General features: G+C 50.8%; 2 protein-coding genes and 1 long non-coding RNA gene across 5 annotated transcripts; 1 reads left to right on the top strand and 2 right to left on the bottom strand.

Moving 5' to 3' along the window:
- Nucleotides 1-650: 650 nt before the first annotated feature.
- POLR1C (RNA polymerase I and III subunit C) lies at nt 651-4,308 on the bottom strand. The gene is made up of 9 exons (XM_085320135.1): nt 4,190-4,308; nt 4,024-4,095; nt 3,755-3,862; nt 2,974-3,106; nt 2,722-2,841; nt 2,379-2,531; nt 2,057-2,206; nt 1,309-1,425; nt 651-971 (listed from the first exon to the last, which is right to left on the bottom strand). Exons 1-9 carry the CDS (start codon nt 4,256-4,258, stop codon nt 853-855), a joined length of 1,041 nt encoding a protein of 346 aa, XP_085176261.1. The 5' UTR covers nt 4,259-4,308; the 3' UTR covers nt 651-852.
- A 318-nt stretch (nt 4,309-4,626) lies between these two features.
- YIPF3 (Yip1 domain family member 3) lies at nt 4,627-10,380 on the top strand. Its single transcript, XM_085320079.1, has 9 exons — nt 4,627-4,774; nt 4,849-5,055; nt 5,129-5,235; nt 6,085-6,130; nt 6,549-6,641; nt 7,007-7,138; nt 7,701-7,814; nt 8,281-8,404; nt 9,835-10,380. The coding sequence occupies exons 1-9, from the start codon at nt 4,694-4,696 to the stop codon at nt 9,954-9,956; spliced, it is 1,026 nt and encodes a 341-aa protein (XP_085176205.1). The 5' UTR covers nt 4,627-4,693; the 3' UTR covers nt 9,957-10,380.
- LOC146600642 (uncharacterized) lies at nt 8,831-14,613 on the bottom strand. 3 transcript variants are annotated; one of them, XR_014897719.1, is made up of 4 exons: nt 13,918-14,613; nt 11,135-12,895; nt 10,551-11,036; nt 8,831-9,735 (listed from the first exon to the last, which is right to left on the bottom strand). It is a non-coding gene; the product is annotated as an uncharacterized LOC146600642 (long non-coding RNA). The 3 variants fall into 3 exon arrangements; XR_014897721.1 differs by having other exon boundaries at nt 10,702-11,036; XR_014897720.1 differs by having other exon boundaries at nt 14,279-14,613.
- Nucleotides 14,614-14,688: the final 75 nt, after the last annotated feature.

Genomic DNA, 14,688 nt, shown 5'->3' with positions numbered 1-14,688 from the left:
GCCTTAACTGAAGACATTGAAACAGACCAGTACTCAAAGCCACTATGTTGTCAAATTCTGCTGTCAAGGAACAGGAATTCCACAGAGATCTTCACAAGCAAAAAAATACCTAGTGCTGATTAAGCGTGCTCACACAGAGACTGGCTTGCAAGTTCTCCCAGGCCTCCCTTGCTGGGGCTAGACCTTTAGCTCCCACCTACTCTGCCACTGTTTCCCCAGGAAACTCTTAACTCCCTTTCAAGTTCACACACTGAAAGGGAAAACAGCGTAGTCAAAACTGGCTAACGCCAAAAAGGAAATGCCTCACCTTGAGACAAGTAACAGGAAACAGCCCTTACAGAGGATGTTTTTAAGCTCCACTTTGCCACTACACAGAGAGGCTCAATACTATGTAACAGTGCAGCCTTTCATCTACCACATCAATTAACTAACAGAGCTGGTTTGAGACAGCCTCTGCCAGCAAGTCAGTACTAGGGCAGGACTGTGTTAACATCTCACTGACCTGCTGCTATGTGCTTTACTGCCATAGCAGCCCTCTTCAGATAGGATTTATTTTGGGTAGCATACACTATCACTCATCTTTAGGCCTGCTGGCACTTCCTTCTCTGTATATTAGGGTCTTAAAACTTAACAGTACAGAGGCACGTGACTGTAAAAGAAAAAAAAGGCTTTATTTAGGGCATCTGCTCAACAAGGCTCATTACAAACAGTAAACAAATAAAAAGAGATGGTATTGGGAATCTAACCAACCCATCTCAGACCGCTTGCCTACAGAGAAAGAGCCATCCCTGCAGGCAAGTGCAGGAAGCCCAAACCAGCAGTGAAGAGATGTGCTTCTCAGCAACAGCCTGGTCACTCCATAGGCACAGAGTCCAACTCATTCAGGAAACGCTGACACTTTCCCATTAGTATCTTGATGGCTTCACTCACCAGCACATCTGGAGGTAAGATACCCGTAGACTCCACTGAAACTGCAGAGACACAAGTCAGCACAGCCGCTATCCAGTTTCAGCCTACACCTGGCTGCAGCCTTTCTGCCCCTGAACCTTCCTTTGCATTGCACTCCTGTCAACCTAAATCTTCACAGCCAGGAGAGGAGAGGTTACAGTGTTAGCCAGCAAAACACCTTCAATCCCAAAACACCACCAAACCACAGTCTCAGTAATCACCTACCACCATATGAATGTACCAATGCTAATGACTGGGGAAGGAGGACAGAGACCAGAGAGAGCAATGCTGGCCACGTCTCTGCTTATGCTGCGCACGCAACAGAGAGGCTCTCTGCTCTGAGGAAAACAGGTCACTTACAGATGTAATGATTTCGCACTCTTGCCAGGCGCACAAGGTTTTTCAGACCCTCGTGACGGAAGACCTCCCTGCTGAATGTGTCCAGTCGTGCATTTGCTACTCTTGCCACTTTTTTTCCTAAAGCAAAAAAGACAAAACAAGATGGGTACCAGCAGCAAATAGGGACAAGCACTTCCCATGACCAGACAGCACCCCAAACAAGCACTCGCCCACCAGCTAAGGCAGTGAAGCCACATATATATACATATGTGGCATTCTTTTATATATATATATATATATATATACACATACACACATATATATATATATAAAAGAATTAGCACATCCCCAATAAGACATTCTAACATGACAGAAATGGGCAGTTCCAATCCCAACACAAAGCTTGTATCCTGCCCAGGGGTACAAACAAGTCATACCCACACTCAACTCCAGGGAAGACCAAGCTCACTACCCCATCTTACACACAACCAAGCAGTACTTGGAAGCTGCAGTAAGCAGCCACAGGGCTCTGCAGACAGACACACGATACCTTAGCATTTCAGGGAGATCCCAGGTCATCAGCAAATGCGTTAGCATGTGACAGCCACTCATCCATAAAACCAGGCTCAGAATAGCACAAACAGTTGCTGATCAGCAAGACAACATCACAACGTGGTTCTGTGTCTACAAGGTTCGGGTCTAGTCTCTAGTTAGTCTCTGCTAAGACTTGTAAGGAACAAGGCACTTTAGAGCACAGTGAATAAAGTACCCTTGATGTTCTGGATCTCAATGACTCCAGGGGAAAAGCACTTCTGCAACAACTCAGCTGCCTCATCCTCAATAGGCTGCAGGAGAGTAATGTCAGGAAGCAGCCGATAACTAGCTGTGGCCACAGGAGAAAACTTGGCATGATCTTTACCTGCACAAAGAGGAAAGGGTAAGGACAGGCCTCGCGAAACAGCAGCATAATGATGCTAGGGCCTGAACGTCAAAGAGGAAAGCCAGCCCTCCACCTCCCTCCTCCACRTATCCGTGCCCTAGTCCAAGCGCTCACAAACCTTTCCCCCTAACCCACAGGGCCCATGACTCACCTATACCCTTGACACAGTGCATAAGCACATCTATTTCCTGGCCAGGTCGCAACTGTGCGATAAGGATGTCATCATGAACAGGTCGGAAGTCAGCATCTGGGAAGAGGTCTGTCTGATTTCCCAAGGGCACCCATGTCATATGTTTACTGTACACTGTGAAGAGGAGCCACAAGCATCAGCCAGCTGCTGCCTCAGAAAGCAGACTGCTACAGGACTGGAGCTGCTAAAAAGTTTAGCAGAATAAGCAAATCAGCGCTCTCTGCTCACAGGACTGAGAGAATGGACCAACTCCTGTCTCCTAAGACAAAAACAGCACCTATTTTAAGACAGGGAAAGATCTTACCTTTGTGATTGAAGTACAGTTCATTGGGGTCAGACGATTCCTTTGCTGCCTGGGGGTTTCGGCTGCATTTTATTTTCAGCTGGAACTGCAGGGTATCAATTTCTGTCCCTTCTTCATCTCCTGGAAAAGGGAGAATAGCATAAGTCTGTACAGAATCACATTTCTGCTCACTTTACCTGACCCCCTGGTTCTTACTCTGGGGGCAATTTTCAGTATTACTATTTGATCCAAGGGAGATCCTAAGACTCTCACCTTGGTTTCTGTACTCGAAGAGTCGAGGGTCAGCTCGGATAGGGATAAGGCCCAAGCGATGAGCCAGAATCTCATCCTGCACAATGGATGTGTTGTTGTACACAAACACTTTCTCTACAGCCATTGTTGGTACCTCAAGGAGATCAGGGCAGATCAAGTCAGTACAAGATGACAGTCCAACTACAAATGAAAACAGTATCCATCTAGAACATTTATTTTTACTTCTCTCACAAATAATTGTTCTGCATACTTTTGTCACTGGTATTTCTATCAAATTGGGCTACCCAATACAAATGTAAACAAGTTCTCCCTCTATCCCCATAATTACTTTTTTAAAGAAAAAAAAAAAGTGAGAAAGGTAAAGGGCAGACCAATCCACACACACTACCAGCAGAATGTTACTCAGTATCCTTAACAGTTACAACTGCTATTGCTCACACCATTAAGGCCCTAGCCCTCTCCAGGCCTGCGACACACAGCTAGAAAGAATTTTCACTTCTCTTCTAAAATAGAGATGATGTTCTCATGGACTAAAATAACGCAGGGGACGCACACATACCCCCATCGTACAGACTGCTCTGCACCTAGGGCCCCATTTCCAGGCTCTCACAGCTCTCTGTGCAGAGACCTATCCCGCACGCCCTGGGGCAGAAACGCTGCAGCAGGCACCCTCTAGCAGGCTACCAGCGCCGCCGCAGGGGCTGTGAGGGTGTCCTCTTTGCACCAAGGCCCCCCCCTGCGCTGAGGCATCAGGCCTCGCCCTCCCTCCCGGCGGCGGTACCTCAGCCAGCAGGATGCGGCGGAAGGCGTTGGCGATGGCCGCGTCGATGCCCACCATGTCGAACTCCAGCATGTCGTCCTCCTCGCGGATCACGTCCACGCGGAACCCCTGCACGGGCCACGAGGGGCATCACCCCACGGGCTTGTCCCCCCAACGGCCCCCACGCGCCGCCCGGAGCCGTAACCGCCCCCCGCAACAGCCCTCACGCGCCGCCCGGAACCGTAACCGCCCCCCCCAACGGCCGCCCCCGGCCTGCGGGCCGCGCTCACCTCCTCGAACCGCAGCTGATCCCAGGCATCGTCGTAGCCGGGGTAGTTGCCGGGGAAGTCCGTCGTGTGGACCTGCGAGGAGGAAGAGAGGCAGAGCGCCCGTGAGGGCGGCGGCGGCGCCGRGAGCGAGGCGGGCACCCGGCAGCCCCGCGTCGCCCCAACTCACGTTGCGGACCCCGAACTCGCCCAGCACCACGCGGTCCCGCATCTCCTCAGTGCTCCGCTTGGCCGCCATAGCCGGCGCTACCAGAGCGCGTGCGCGGCCGGGCCGGGCCGGGAGGGGCGGAGCGGATAGGCTCCCTCTGTCACGTGACGGGCCGCCATGCCCCCGGCGGCGAGGCGGGCGGACTTAGCCCCGCCTAAGTGTGGCGTCCCGCGTACGGGCCTTCCACCCTCCCTTGCCGCAGGCGGCCCGGGGCACCGTGGCAGCATGGCCTGGGCTCCCATGTGCTGCGCCAGCCCCCTCGCCGTCTTTCAGCTCCCCTCCGCTGCGCCCTTCCCCTTTCCTCTGCCACTCCCAAGATGGCGGCGGCCCGCGGTCTCGCGAGAGCGCGGGCGGAGCCTCCACGTCCGCCGGAGCGGCGGGGAGGGGGGGGGGAAAAAACCTGTCACATCCGGGTCCTCCCGGCCCGGCTCGCCGCGGAGCCGCCAGCGTCGGGCGCGGGCCGCGATGGCGGCGCCGGGGGCGGCAGCGCCGGGCGGCGGCAGGAGCGGCGCGGCGGAGTGGGGCGGCTTCGAGGACAACATGCAGGTGGGGCCGGGCCGGGCCGGGCCGGGCGGCGGGCCGGGCCGGGCCGGGCACTGACGCCTCTGCCTCCCGCGCAGGGCGGCGGCTCCGCCGTGATCGACATGGAGAACATGGACGACACGTCGGGCTCCAGCTTCGAGGACATGGGGGAGATGCACCAGCGCATGAAGGAGGAGGAGGAGGAGGAGGCGGAGGGCGAGGCGGGGGCCGCCGAGGAGGAGGACGGGGAGTTCCTGGGCATGAAGGGGCTGCGGGGGCAGCTCGGCCGGCAGGTCGCTGACCAGGTGAGCGCGGCTCCTGCCCGGCCCGCCGCCGCCCGGCCCGGCCCGGCCGCTGCACGCTCCCTTCTCTCCGCAGATGTGGCAAGTGGGGAAGAGACAAGCCTCGAAGGCCTTCAGCCTCTACGCCAACATCGACATCCTCCGGCCCTACTTCGACGTGGAGCCTGTCCAAGTGCGCGCCAGGTGGGCAGGGCCGAGGCCTGGCCATCTGCGCCAGGAGCGCCCGGGGTCACGGAGGGGGGGCCCGGCGGCTCCTCGCCAGCCAGCGGCTGCCCCCAAGGCACGCAGCTCGGGCTGCGCTAGGTGCAGGGTAACGCGCTGGGGTTCTCCCCCCCGCCATCCTTAAGGAGGTTCCCTCCGTGGGCTGGCAGCAGCATCTCTTGTGGCCCAGCAGAGCTTCTCCAGCTGAAACAGGCACTTTGGGGCATCTTCAGCGTTCCACTGCCCAGCCCCACTACATGGCTTCTGTTGGACCTGCCACACAGCAGGTGTTCAGAAAGGCAACGTTTTGCGTCCTCTCAAGGAGCAGCTTATCTGACCAGAGAAAATGAGGCTTTCTAAAACTTTCCAAGGCCTAAGGAGCCAGGACTGAGATAGAGTTTGTTTATATATTTAAAGCATGTTTTTTATCTAGGACTGATTTGTGAGGAGGCTTGGATAGCCCACTATCAGGAAAGAAAAGGCTTTATTATCATCAATGTGCATCTTTTCATCCAGCCTCAGATCAAGGAATTGGCTGGATCAAAAAAATAAGGATTGTTGTTCTGGCAGTGATCCCCTCATCCCTTAGTGGTTCTCTGCACATTTTTGTTAACTCCCTTCTGGCGAAGTTAATTTGTTGACAGTAAGATTGTTTTCTTTAGCTACCTTTTGTGACCCTTTAGAAGGAGTCTGTGTCTACCAAGGCCTGCGAAGCACACCAGGAAAACACTGGTGACTGATGTATGGGGTCTTTTACTTTTGAAGCATCTCCTTAACCTTCTTGTTGTTTTCCCTGCTTTTGACGGTGTTCTGTGCTTTCCTGTGATGCAGATTGCTAGAGTCCATGATTCCTGTGAAGATGATTAATTTCCCACAGGTGAGTTCCCTTTTGCAGAATCAGACTCATGGCTCAAGTGAATGTCCCACAGACAGCTTGAAGATTTTAATTAGCCCATGTTAGTAGGGACCTGAGTTTGTTAGGTGTGCATCTCCCTGAAAATGTATGTTGGTAAGCTCTTTCCTGCGGTGCTTCTAAACCCCTTTCTGCTGTCTGTAATGATGGTATGGTTCTAGATCTCCATATTTCACCTAGCACATTTCCACACCACTTTGACTCCTGATCACATGACCTATTTTGCCTGGCTCATATCAGCAGTGGCCTTACTGTTACTTCTCAGATCGGCAGGTGGCTAGGTGATAAACTTCATCCAAGGCATTTCTCATGTGACATGGGATGGGGAGTCTGGCATTCAGGAGCACTAACCAAACCTTCTCTGGTCTGTCTCTTTCTGTAGAAAATTGCAGGCGAGCTCTATGGGCCCCTCATGCTCGTTTTCACGCTGGTGGCCATCCTCTTGCATGGAATGAAGACTTCAGACACCATCATTGTACGGCGAGTCTCAGTGATAGGTTGCGGTTTGCACTGGGATCTGAACTGCCATAAAGACACTAGAGAGAGAGAGAGAGACAGAGAGAGAGAGAGGAAGTCTCTTCCTTGACTGAATAGTACCTTGCTGAAAAGCAGACTGACTTGAGGAAGAGCCTGTTAGTGTAGGAGTGGGAGGAAGAAAGCATCAGAAAGACTTGATGATTTGTTGCTGGGAGGGCCGAGTAGTAAGTCATGTGGTTGCCTGGATGCTGCTGGGCAGCTATTCAGAAATGCCAAGCAAAGGCTCTGGGAGCTCGCTGAGGTGAAATTTGGGTACTGCGGTCACCTCTTTGTGCTCTCCTCACCCTGACACTGTCTTTGCAGAGGGAAGGCACACTGATGGGCACAGCCATTGGCACATGCTTTGGTTACTGGTTGGGCGTCTCCTCTTTCATCTATTTCCTGGCATATCTCTGCAATGCCCAAATCACGATGGTGCAGATGCTGTCACTGTTGGTATGTATGAATAGGGCTGCCCTAAGATGCAGGTTAACTGCATGGTGCTTCAGCAGAAGGGTGGTGTGTGAGGTCTTCCCAGAGACATGGAAGTCTCTTCATAAATCAGTGGTCCCAGATGACTGCAGTCATACTGCATGGGGATAATATGGAATTCCAAATTGCTCTTCTGACCTGCCCCATCCCAGACATGAAGATAAGCACAAAGTGGCTTTTGCTTCATGCAGATCTCCTGCTTTGTACTTCCTGATCTTAGAGCATGGTGGTAAAAAAACAGGAGATTCCAATTTCTCTGGAAACAGAGGCTGACTTTCTCTGTTTCTCAAGTTGCTGTGATCTGTATCATCCCTGTTAATCCTTTAGATGGATAAGTTAGGTGTGAGCTCCTCCCACAGCACACTAGCTTCTACATTTGGTGTGCTGGCTGACCTTAGGCATTGAATGAGTAAGTAGTGAAGCCTTGCCTCCTTGAAATGCTGCAGGAGTAGGGTACTCATGCTCACAACCAATGGCCCTTCATCTGGGACTGCCACTCATAACACATGCATTTTTGTTTTGTCAGGGCTATGGCCTCTTTGGACACTGCATCACCCTCTTCGTCACCTATAATATCCACTTCCACTCCCTCTTCTACATCTTCTGGTTAGGTGTTGGTGGACTGTCTACACTACGAATGGTAAGGGACAGGCAGCCTGGTGCCCTCCTGCTCTGGGGATGAGAATAAAGGGAAATGTCATTTGCTTTCTCTTCCTTGGTGCAGGTAATTCATACTGCAGCCAGTTCAGCTGCTATGAAGAACAGCCTGATGCTCCTGGGTTGTTTGGATGCTGGTGTCTGGCAGTGACACTTGGCTAAATATCCTCACCAATTCTAATGGCTGCAGGAGATTTGTTCCCTTATAGCCCCTACTGCAGTGGAGAATCCTGCCTGAGCATCTGAACTCGTGGCAAAGCTGGACAAGCTTCACCTACATGAAACAAAGTCAGATTAGTTTGAATTTGGTGATGTAAACTGCCAAAGAGTCTCTGAAAAGTGTTTCCATTGGCTGTTACCACTTGGCCCATCTGCCTGTGTGCTCCTAACTGCAACACCAAAGACTGAGCTAGCAGCTACCTTGTGCCTAATCTCCACCTCTCTCCTAGGTTGCTGTGCTGGTATCACGCACCGTGGGACATACTCAGCGGCTCATCCTGTGTGGGACCCTTGCTGCTCTGCATATGCTTTTCCTCCTCTACCTGCACTTTGCTTATCACAAGGTGGTAGAAGGTAAGAAAGGGAGATAGGAAGGCAGCCACTGTTAGATCTAGGGGAAGAGGAGCTGCTCTTTGTTCTCTCTCTCAAAAAAAAAATCTAGTTTGGATCCAGCCCAGGGCCACCTATGCCAGTTTCCTATCTAGGAGGGGCCAGCACTAACTGTGTTAGAGGAAGCTGTCAAAATGGGGCAGCAGATAGACRTTGAGTAATCTGTGCACACCGAGTCCTAGGATTTAAGACAGAAGTTGTGAGGCAAATGGTTTAATCTTCCCCACAAATGAAGTGTTACAGCACTGACTGTTTCTTTCATGCAGATGTCCAGTCCCTTCCTGAATCTTGCTGAAGTCAGGTTGCTTTTCCTGTCATCAGAAAATCCACAGCCAATGTGTCATAAGAAAAATCTTCTTTCTTCTTAAAATTGACATAATACCTTTTTTATCTTGTGTTGTACAACATGGACAGAAGCTCCAGCTCCTCCAGTCTGTGCTATTTAGTGGGCTATACATATTCAGGTCCCTTTTTTTTATCTTTTGTTTTACCCTAACAAAAGTCACTATCCCTTCAAAAAAAAAAGTCACAATCTTCAATCAATCACCAGAAACTTTCCAGATCTCTAAATCTGCCATTCTGTAGTCCCTCTTTTGAGTTTAGGCAGCCAGTCCTGTTCATGATAATGCAGATAAATCTGAATAATTTGAGATTACAGTATGGCATTAAAAGTCCTTTTAAATGTAAACATAGTTCTTCCCTGGATCTGTTCGCATGGCCAAGATTCCAAACCATGTTTGGATTGAGATGAGATAGGGTAGAATATACTTGAAGCAATTTTCTTAAACAATCTCCAGGACCAGTTATCAGTCTTGAGAGGGTAACTGGTAAGATCTGACAGACACTTGCATAAGTACATGCGTTTGCTGCCAAAACTAGTCTATGTTTAGATTGCAGCAATACAAATTGCATATTGCATGCCTAGCTGCAGCTCCTTATGCAAGTCTGCACGTGCATCTCGGGATGGAAGCAACCAGTGAATCTAAGAGAGAGCAGGGTCTGTCCTGGGATGAGGTGGGGAGATTTTACCAGGCTGCCTTGGCAGAACAGCATCCTTCAGCCGTGTCTGCATTCAGATCAGATGGCAGAGGGTTGGATTTGGCACTCTCAAGGTGATATGATCTCTGCTTCCTTTGAGGACAAACAGTTTCCCTGCCCCAGAGATAAGCTGGGGCTTCTCTGTACGGAAGCATTTACTGCTTTATCTGAAACCAAAGGCTGTCTGTCCATTCCCTGGGGTTAGAGGTCTTCTCCCTCTACGTTTCCGACATCACAGGCCCTGCCATGATCAGCCACTGACCAGAGAGAAAAAGAAGAAATGTCATTTGTCATTTGTATCTGAATCGGTATGGAACTAACTCTTGCCACCCTCCTCTTTTTTCTGTTCTCTGCAGGTATCCTGGACACRTTGGAAGGACCCAACATGCTGCCCTTTCAGAGAGTTGCCAGAGACATTCCAGTTGTTTCYAATGCTATACTGAACACAACGGCCAAAGCCGTGGCATTGACCCTGTAGTTTCACAAACTTGGACTTGCTTCCTTCACTACTTTCGGAGCTATATAGGGCAGTATCACCTGCTGTCTCCTAGGAAGAGGACAGAACAGCAGGAATAGGACTTCATTTTATGTTGTTTTCCTGGACTTCTCTTTTGTGTTGCAGTTTTGGGCAGTGAAGTGGACAGCACTTCAGTGACTCAGAAGAATTAGGCTCTTCCCCCGCCCATGTCTGGGCTGCTTGGGGTAGAGCAATTTTGTCACCTGCACACTTAGCTGGGACTTCCMAGCTCAGTTTGTCCCTTCACCCATCTTTCTGCTTGCTCCTATAACCCCAGGGCTATGTGCTCTATTCCTGTCCTGAAGAGGGAAGAATTAAATTGATTTTGGTGCTGAATGATGTCTTAYATTTGAGCCTACTTGCATAAAGGAGAGTGGTGTTGGTCTTTGTTCGTCTGTCTGTTCCTAGACTCAAAACAGAATTCTCYGCACTTTTATCCTGTCCTACTTCAAATATTCCACATTATCTGGCCTCTCTTGGACAGCTTTTCAATAGTTGCCAAAAAGCACGTGAACTTTAGCATGCTCGGTTTTTTGAAACAGCATGATACTTAACCGTATCATCTCTTTCTTGTCACGCTCCAGATGACTGATCCCTCTCTCCTTTCACTTGGTTCAAACTGCAGCCTSTCTTCACTGGCCCTTTTCCTGTGTACATAAGAAGCATATCTCTGTCCCCGTGCTTCCACAACACCTTTTGTTCTTACCTCTCTTCTGCCTATGTCGCTCTCTTGGACTGCGGTTCTGACTGCAACACTGCAGGCTGCCACAGAGGCAGTGTGTATGTGTGTGTACAGTCTTCCATGGCTATTTCTGTTGCAGAAGCTTCATCCTCATGCACCTTGCTCTCATCTCCCGGATGTGCRGTTTTAACCTCATTTCCTTCTCTGGTCAGCAGAAGCATCCACCTGCTCCAGGCCTCCATGTACACAGTCTGTCATGTGCTCTGGCTTTTCAGGTAGGGGCTAGGCTTTACTTTTTGAAGGGATTCCTGAGCCTTGAGAGAGARCCTCTGGCAAATTCTTCCCCAGTAAAAGCACTTCTATAAAGGGGAGAAATGGGGTGACTCAGGCTAGGCTTACCTGAGGTTCACTGCTCTAACTTGTACTGGTCCAAAAGTGGAAAGCTGTTAGCTGATACCTGGTTTTCAGCTTCTCTCTTCTTCTGGACCATCTATACAAAGTCATCTTCTGGATGACTTTGGGAGAGAAGCTGCCCTGAGAATTCTTCCTCACATTCAGACTGAAAAAGCCAAGGACTTTCCCTCTCTTGRTGTTCCCACAAATGAGCTGAGCATGAGGCAGAGCGCACATCAGAATCACACTCTTTGGCCTATATTGGTGGGAGGGGATGCAGCTGTAGCAGCATTCAGCCTGGAGCAAAGAAAGAGAGGAAGACAGTGCCAGCTGCTCTAGTCAAGCTGGTCATCTGCTTCAATGAATAATAAGTCAATGACAAATTGCCGCTAGAATAATTCCTGCTCAGACCAAAAATCACTGTGGGACAAACTATTACACACTATTATACCTGCTGAATCTATGGGTATCACTGGAGAAAAGCTGTGCTTGCCTCCTGTGCTTAGCCACTTGGCTAAATCAGAGGGATCCAACTGTGACCCAGGTTTTTACTCAAAGCACAGGGGACGGCAGTGAGCAAAGCCCTCATGCTACCCCRTGCAGGTTGTGTGCCATGTCTGGGCTGGAGATGGCTGGCTAGGGTGACAACTGACTGACACCCCCTGCTATGGTAGAGCAAATATAAAATAATTCCYCCTCCTTTCCTGTTGAGGAAGGGTAGCTCTATGAGAATTGTGTAAGCCCCTTTTTTTAGCTGCACTAAATATATAACCCTGTTAGATTAAAAAGGGGAAAGTAAAATGTGTATATATAAAAACATGCTATGGCCTCCCTTTCTCCTCTGCACTATCTGGGAATCCAACCTTTTTTAGAGTCCATCCTTGTTATACTTTGTCACCTCTGTTACGTTTCAGGTTGCTGAAAGYAAGTATGCTGCTCCCATTTGCTTTTCTCCCTGTACCTAGTCTCACTCTAGCTGATGTTTGTCCACCTTTTTTCTCCATTTATGTGTTTGCTATTTATGGCTTCAGTGTAGAGTCAACAAGAGTTCTTTCTTGTGCCCCAGGCAGTAAATGATAAACTACCTTCCTCATACCTGCTGGGTAGCTCCACATGATAAGGCAGTAGTGCCTAGCTCTTGKCAAAGTACTCCTGATGAATCCCCCTCTGCATAGCCCAATTAGGTTTAGTGAGCCAAGGCCTTGAACCATTAGCTCCTGTGCGTTTTTCCCAATGTATCTGGGCACAAAGCAAGGCAGGGGATTTGKCTCCTCAAAGCATTCTTGCTTTAGGCAGCAGACAAGGGAGATACCAGCACCAGGACTTCAGAAGCAGCCTGATGCTATAAGTAATGCTTCAGCGCTGCTGCTGTCGACTGAAGTGGAACAYGTCCCAGAGGCTCGTCTCCAAGCACCTCTCTAAAAATAGCATGTTTAACAAAGCATGGGTTAATTAGTGCYTGGAGGTAGCTGTGAGGTGAGACAGAGTGCAATTTTGTGCTCAGCCTRTGCTGATCAGTGGCTTTTTGCACTCCACCTGTGCTGATCAGTGGCTGGTATTTACTTGGTTATCCCCCTGTCCAGCACTCTGACATTCAGCCTSTTCCATTTGCAGCCTTGCAATACAAAGGATCCCATCCCTCACTTGGACCAGTTGATGTGCCCTCCAAGTTTGSTAGCTCCCTCCTTGAAAACCACCACCTGTACCAGTTCTGCACTGCTGGATGCAGACAGAAGCTGTTCATATCCTGATGCAGAYGTGTTACCAGGCCTGTAGTCTGCTCATGATTTAACTTGCAGGTACAGTATCAAGCCCATGTGCACCCCTGTGCAAGACAAAGAAAGAGGGATCTGTATATATCTCCAGAGAACAGCAATGGATTACTAAGAGAGCGTGGTCACATCTATATGGTAAATTAGACACTGCAGTCAAAGTGTTAAAGTTGACATCTGAGTCCAGATTCTAATCTGCTGCTCCCCCTTAGTCTCATATCAGGACATGAAGTGCAGCCCTTGGCTCAGATGACCTGCTCCCTCTATTCCCAAGGAGAAGACTTAATGTTCCMCCTCCAGATCCTATTTCCACCTCACTTTCCATCTCTTCTCTCCTGCCCTGGCCCACAAACAAAGCAGAGGAGCCTGGGTTTGTCCCTTAGTTACCCACTGGATTGGTATTTACTAGAGCGTTGCTATACACAGCAGCCAGGCTTGTGCCTTAGCAGATTAGTTACGTGCAGAAAGCTGCCTACTTATGTGGTTTAGCCTAATTTCCACATCACTGGCTTCCTTTTTCAGCTCAGTGGAGCTGAAACCGCAYGGGCCCTGCTTCCCATTTCTCTCCAAGTACAGGACTTGGGGGGGGGGGAACCCCTCTGATCTGTTTCCATGAAGGAAAAGGGGGTCAGCTATGCCCCTTTCTAATTGGGTAGAGGATCAGAGGCCCTGTGCTGCAGAGGTAAGCAAGGCTGCACCACTTCTCCAATCCTTCCACCTTTTACCAGCTGCCTCCTTGCACTCAGCAAGGGAGATGACCAAGTTCTCTCCCTTACTATGAGCATCGGGCATGCCCCTGCTGCCTAAAGAAAAGCCCATCTCCCCAGTTTCCTTGTTCTGYTAGGCTGTTTTCTAGTCAGTGTTGTTCCCTGCTGAGGAAGCAAAAACCAGCAGAGGTTGACTATTTTCTCTGCTTCTCTTGTAAACCCAATCGTGGTCCAGAACTCTTAGATGTGCTGCCCCACTTCTCTTAAAACACCTCCAGCTGACCCAAATTCCTAAGAGGTTAGATTAACTACCAGAAGCTCTTTGTAAGTGCAACTATACTATTTCAGTCCTGTGCTGGCTCATGTACCTCCGCACAGCACTGAAGTCTACTGTAAGATCCAGCCAGCTGTGGAAGAAAACATTGCACACTTAAGAATAACACTGAGTAACATATTGTCTCCAGATCTGCCCCAGGTCACAATGCCTGGACTGGACACCCCTCTGTAGCTCTCCCAGTTCACCACAGACTTCTGGCTTCCACTGGTTTCTCTCGGAGAAGGTAGCAAAAGAGGTGTTCAGCCTCCAGGCTGCCTTCACCAAAAGCTGTTGCCACAGTCACCTGCTCATTACAACCCTGCAACTGAGCTGTGACTGCGCCGCACCACTTCCCTAAGAGCAGCCGACCGCCACTTCTGGTCGTGCTCCTGGGCCGTATTTCTGCACCTCACCTGCCCCTTCGCCAGCGGTCACACCGGCAGTGGCAACAAACGCGGTGTCGCCCTTCGTCGCCACGCTTGCCAGGGCACGCGGCAGGAGAGGGCCCCCAAGGCGCCCCCAAGGCCCGCCGCGTCCCGCACGGCCAGCAAGGAACGACGCGGCCGCTGAGAGCTGGGGCTCAGCGGGCCGCAGGCGGTAACGTCGCCGCCGGCGGTCCAGGGGCTGCTGCTCCTCAGGCCGCGGGGCGCCCGCAGAGCATCGCCCGCCGCTCTGCCCGGGCTCCGCTCGGGCCGGCAGCGAGGAGCCCGGCCGGGGGGCTCCCCTCGGGGCTCCCTCTCCCCACAGCCACCGCCTCACGCCGCGCCGCCCCCCAGCACCAAGATGTCGCCGAGGGGTCCTCGAGCGCCGCGGCAGCCCAAGA

The sequence above is a fragment of the Rhea americana genome, unplaced genomic scaffold (genome assembly GCF_003343005.1).
Source record: "Rhea americana isolate MKP2758 unplaced genomic scaffold, rheAme1 scaffold_119, whole genome shotgun sequence".
Classification (NCBI taxonomy): domain Eukaryota; kingdom Metazoa; phylum Chordata; class Aves; order Rheiformes; family Rheidae; genus Rhea; species Rhea americana.
This window is presented reverse-complemented; position numbering and strand designations above follow the sequence as displayed.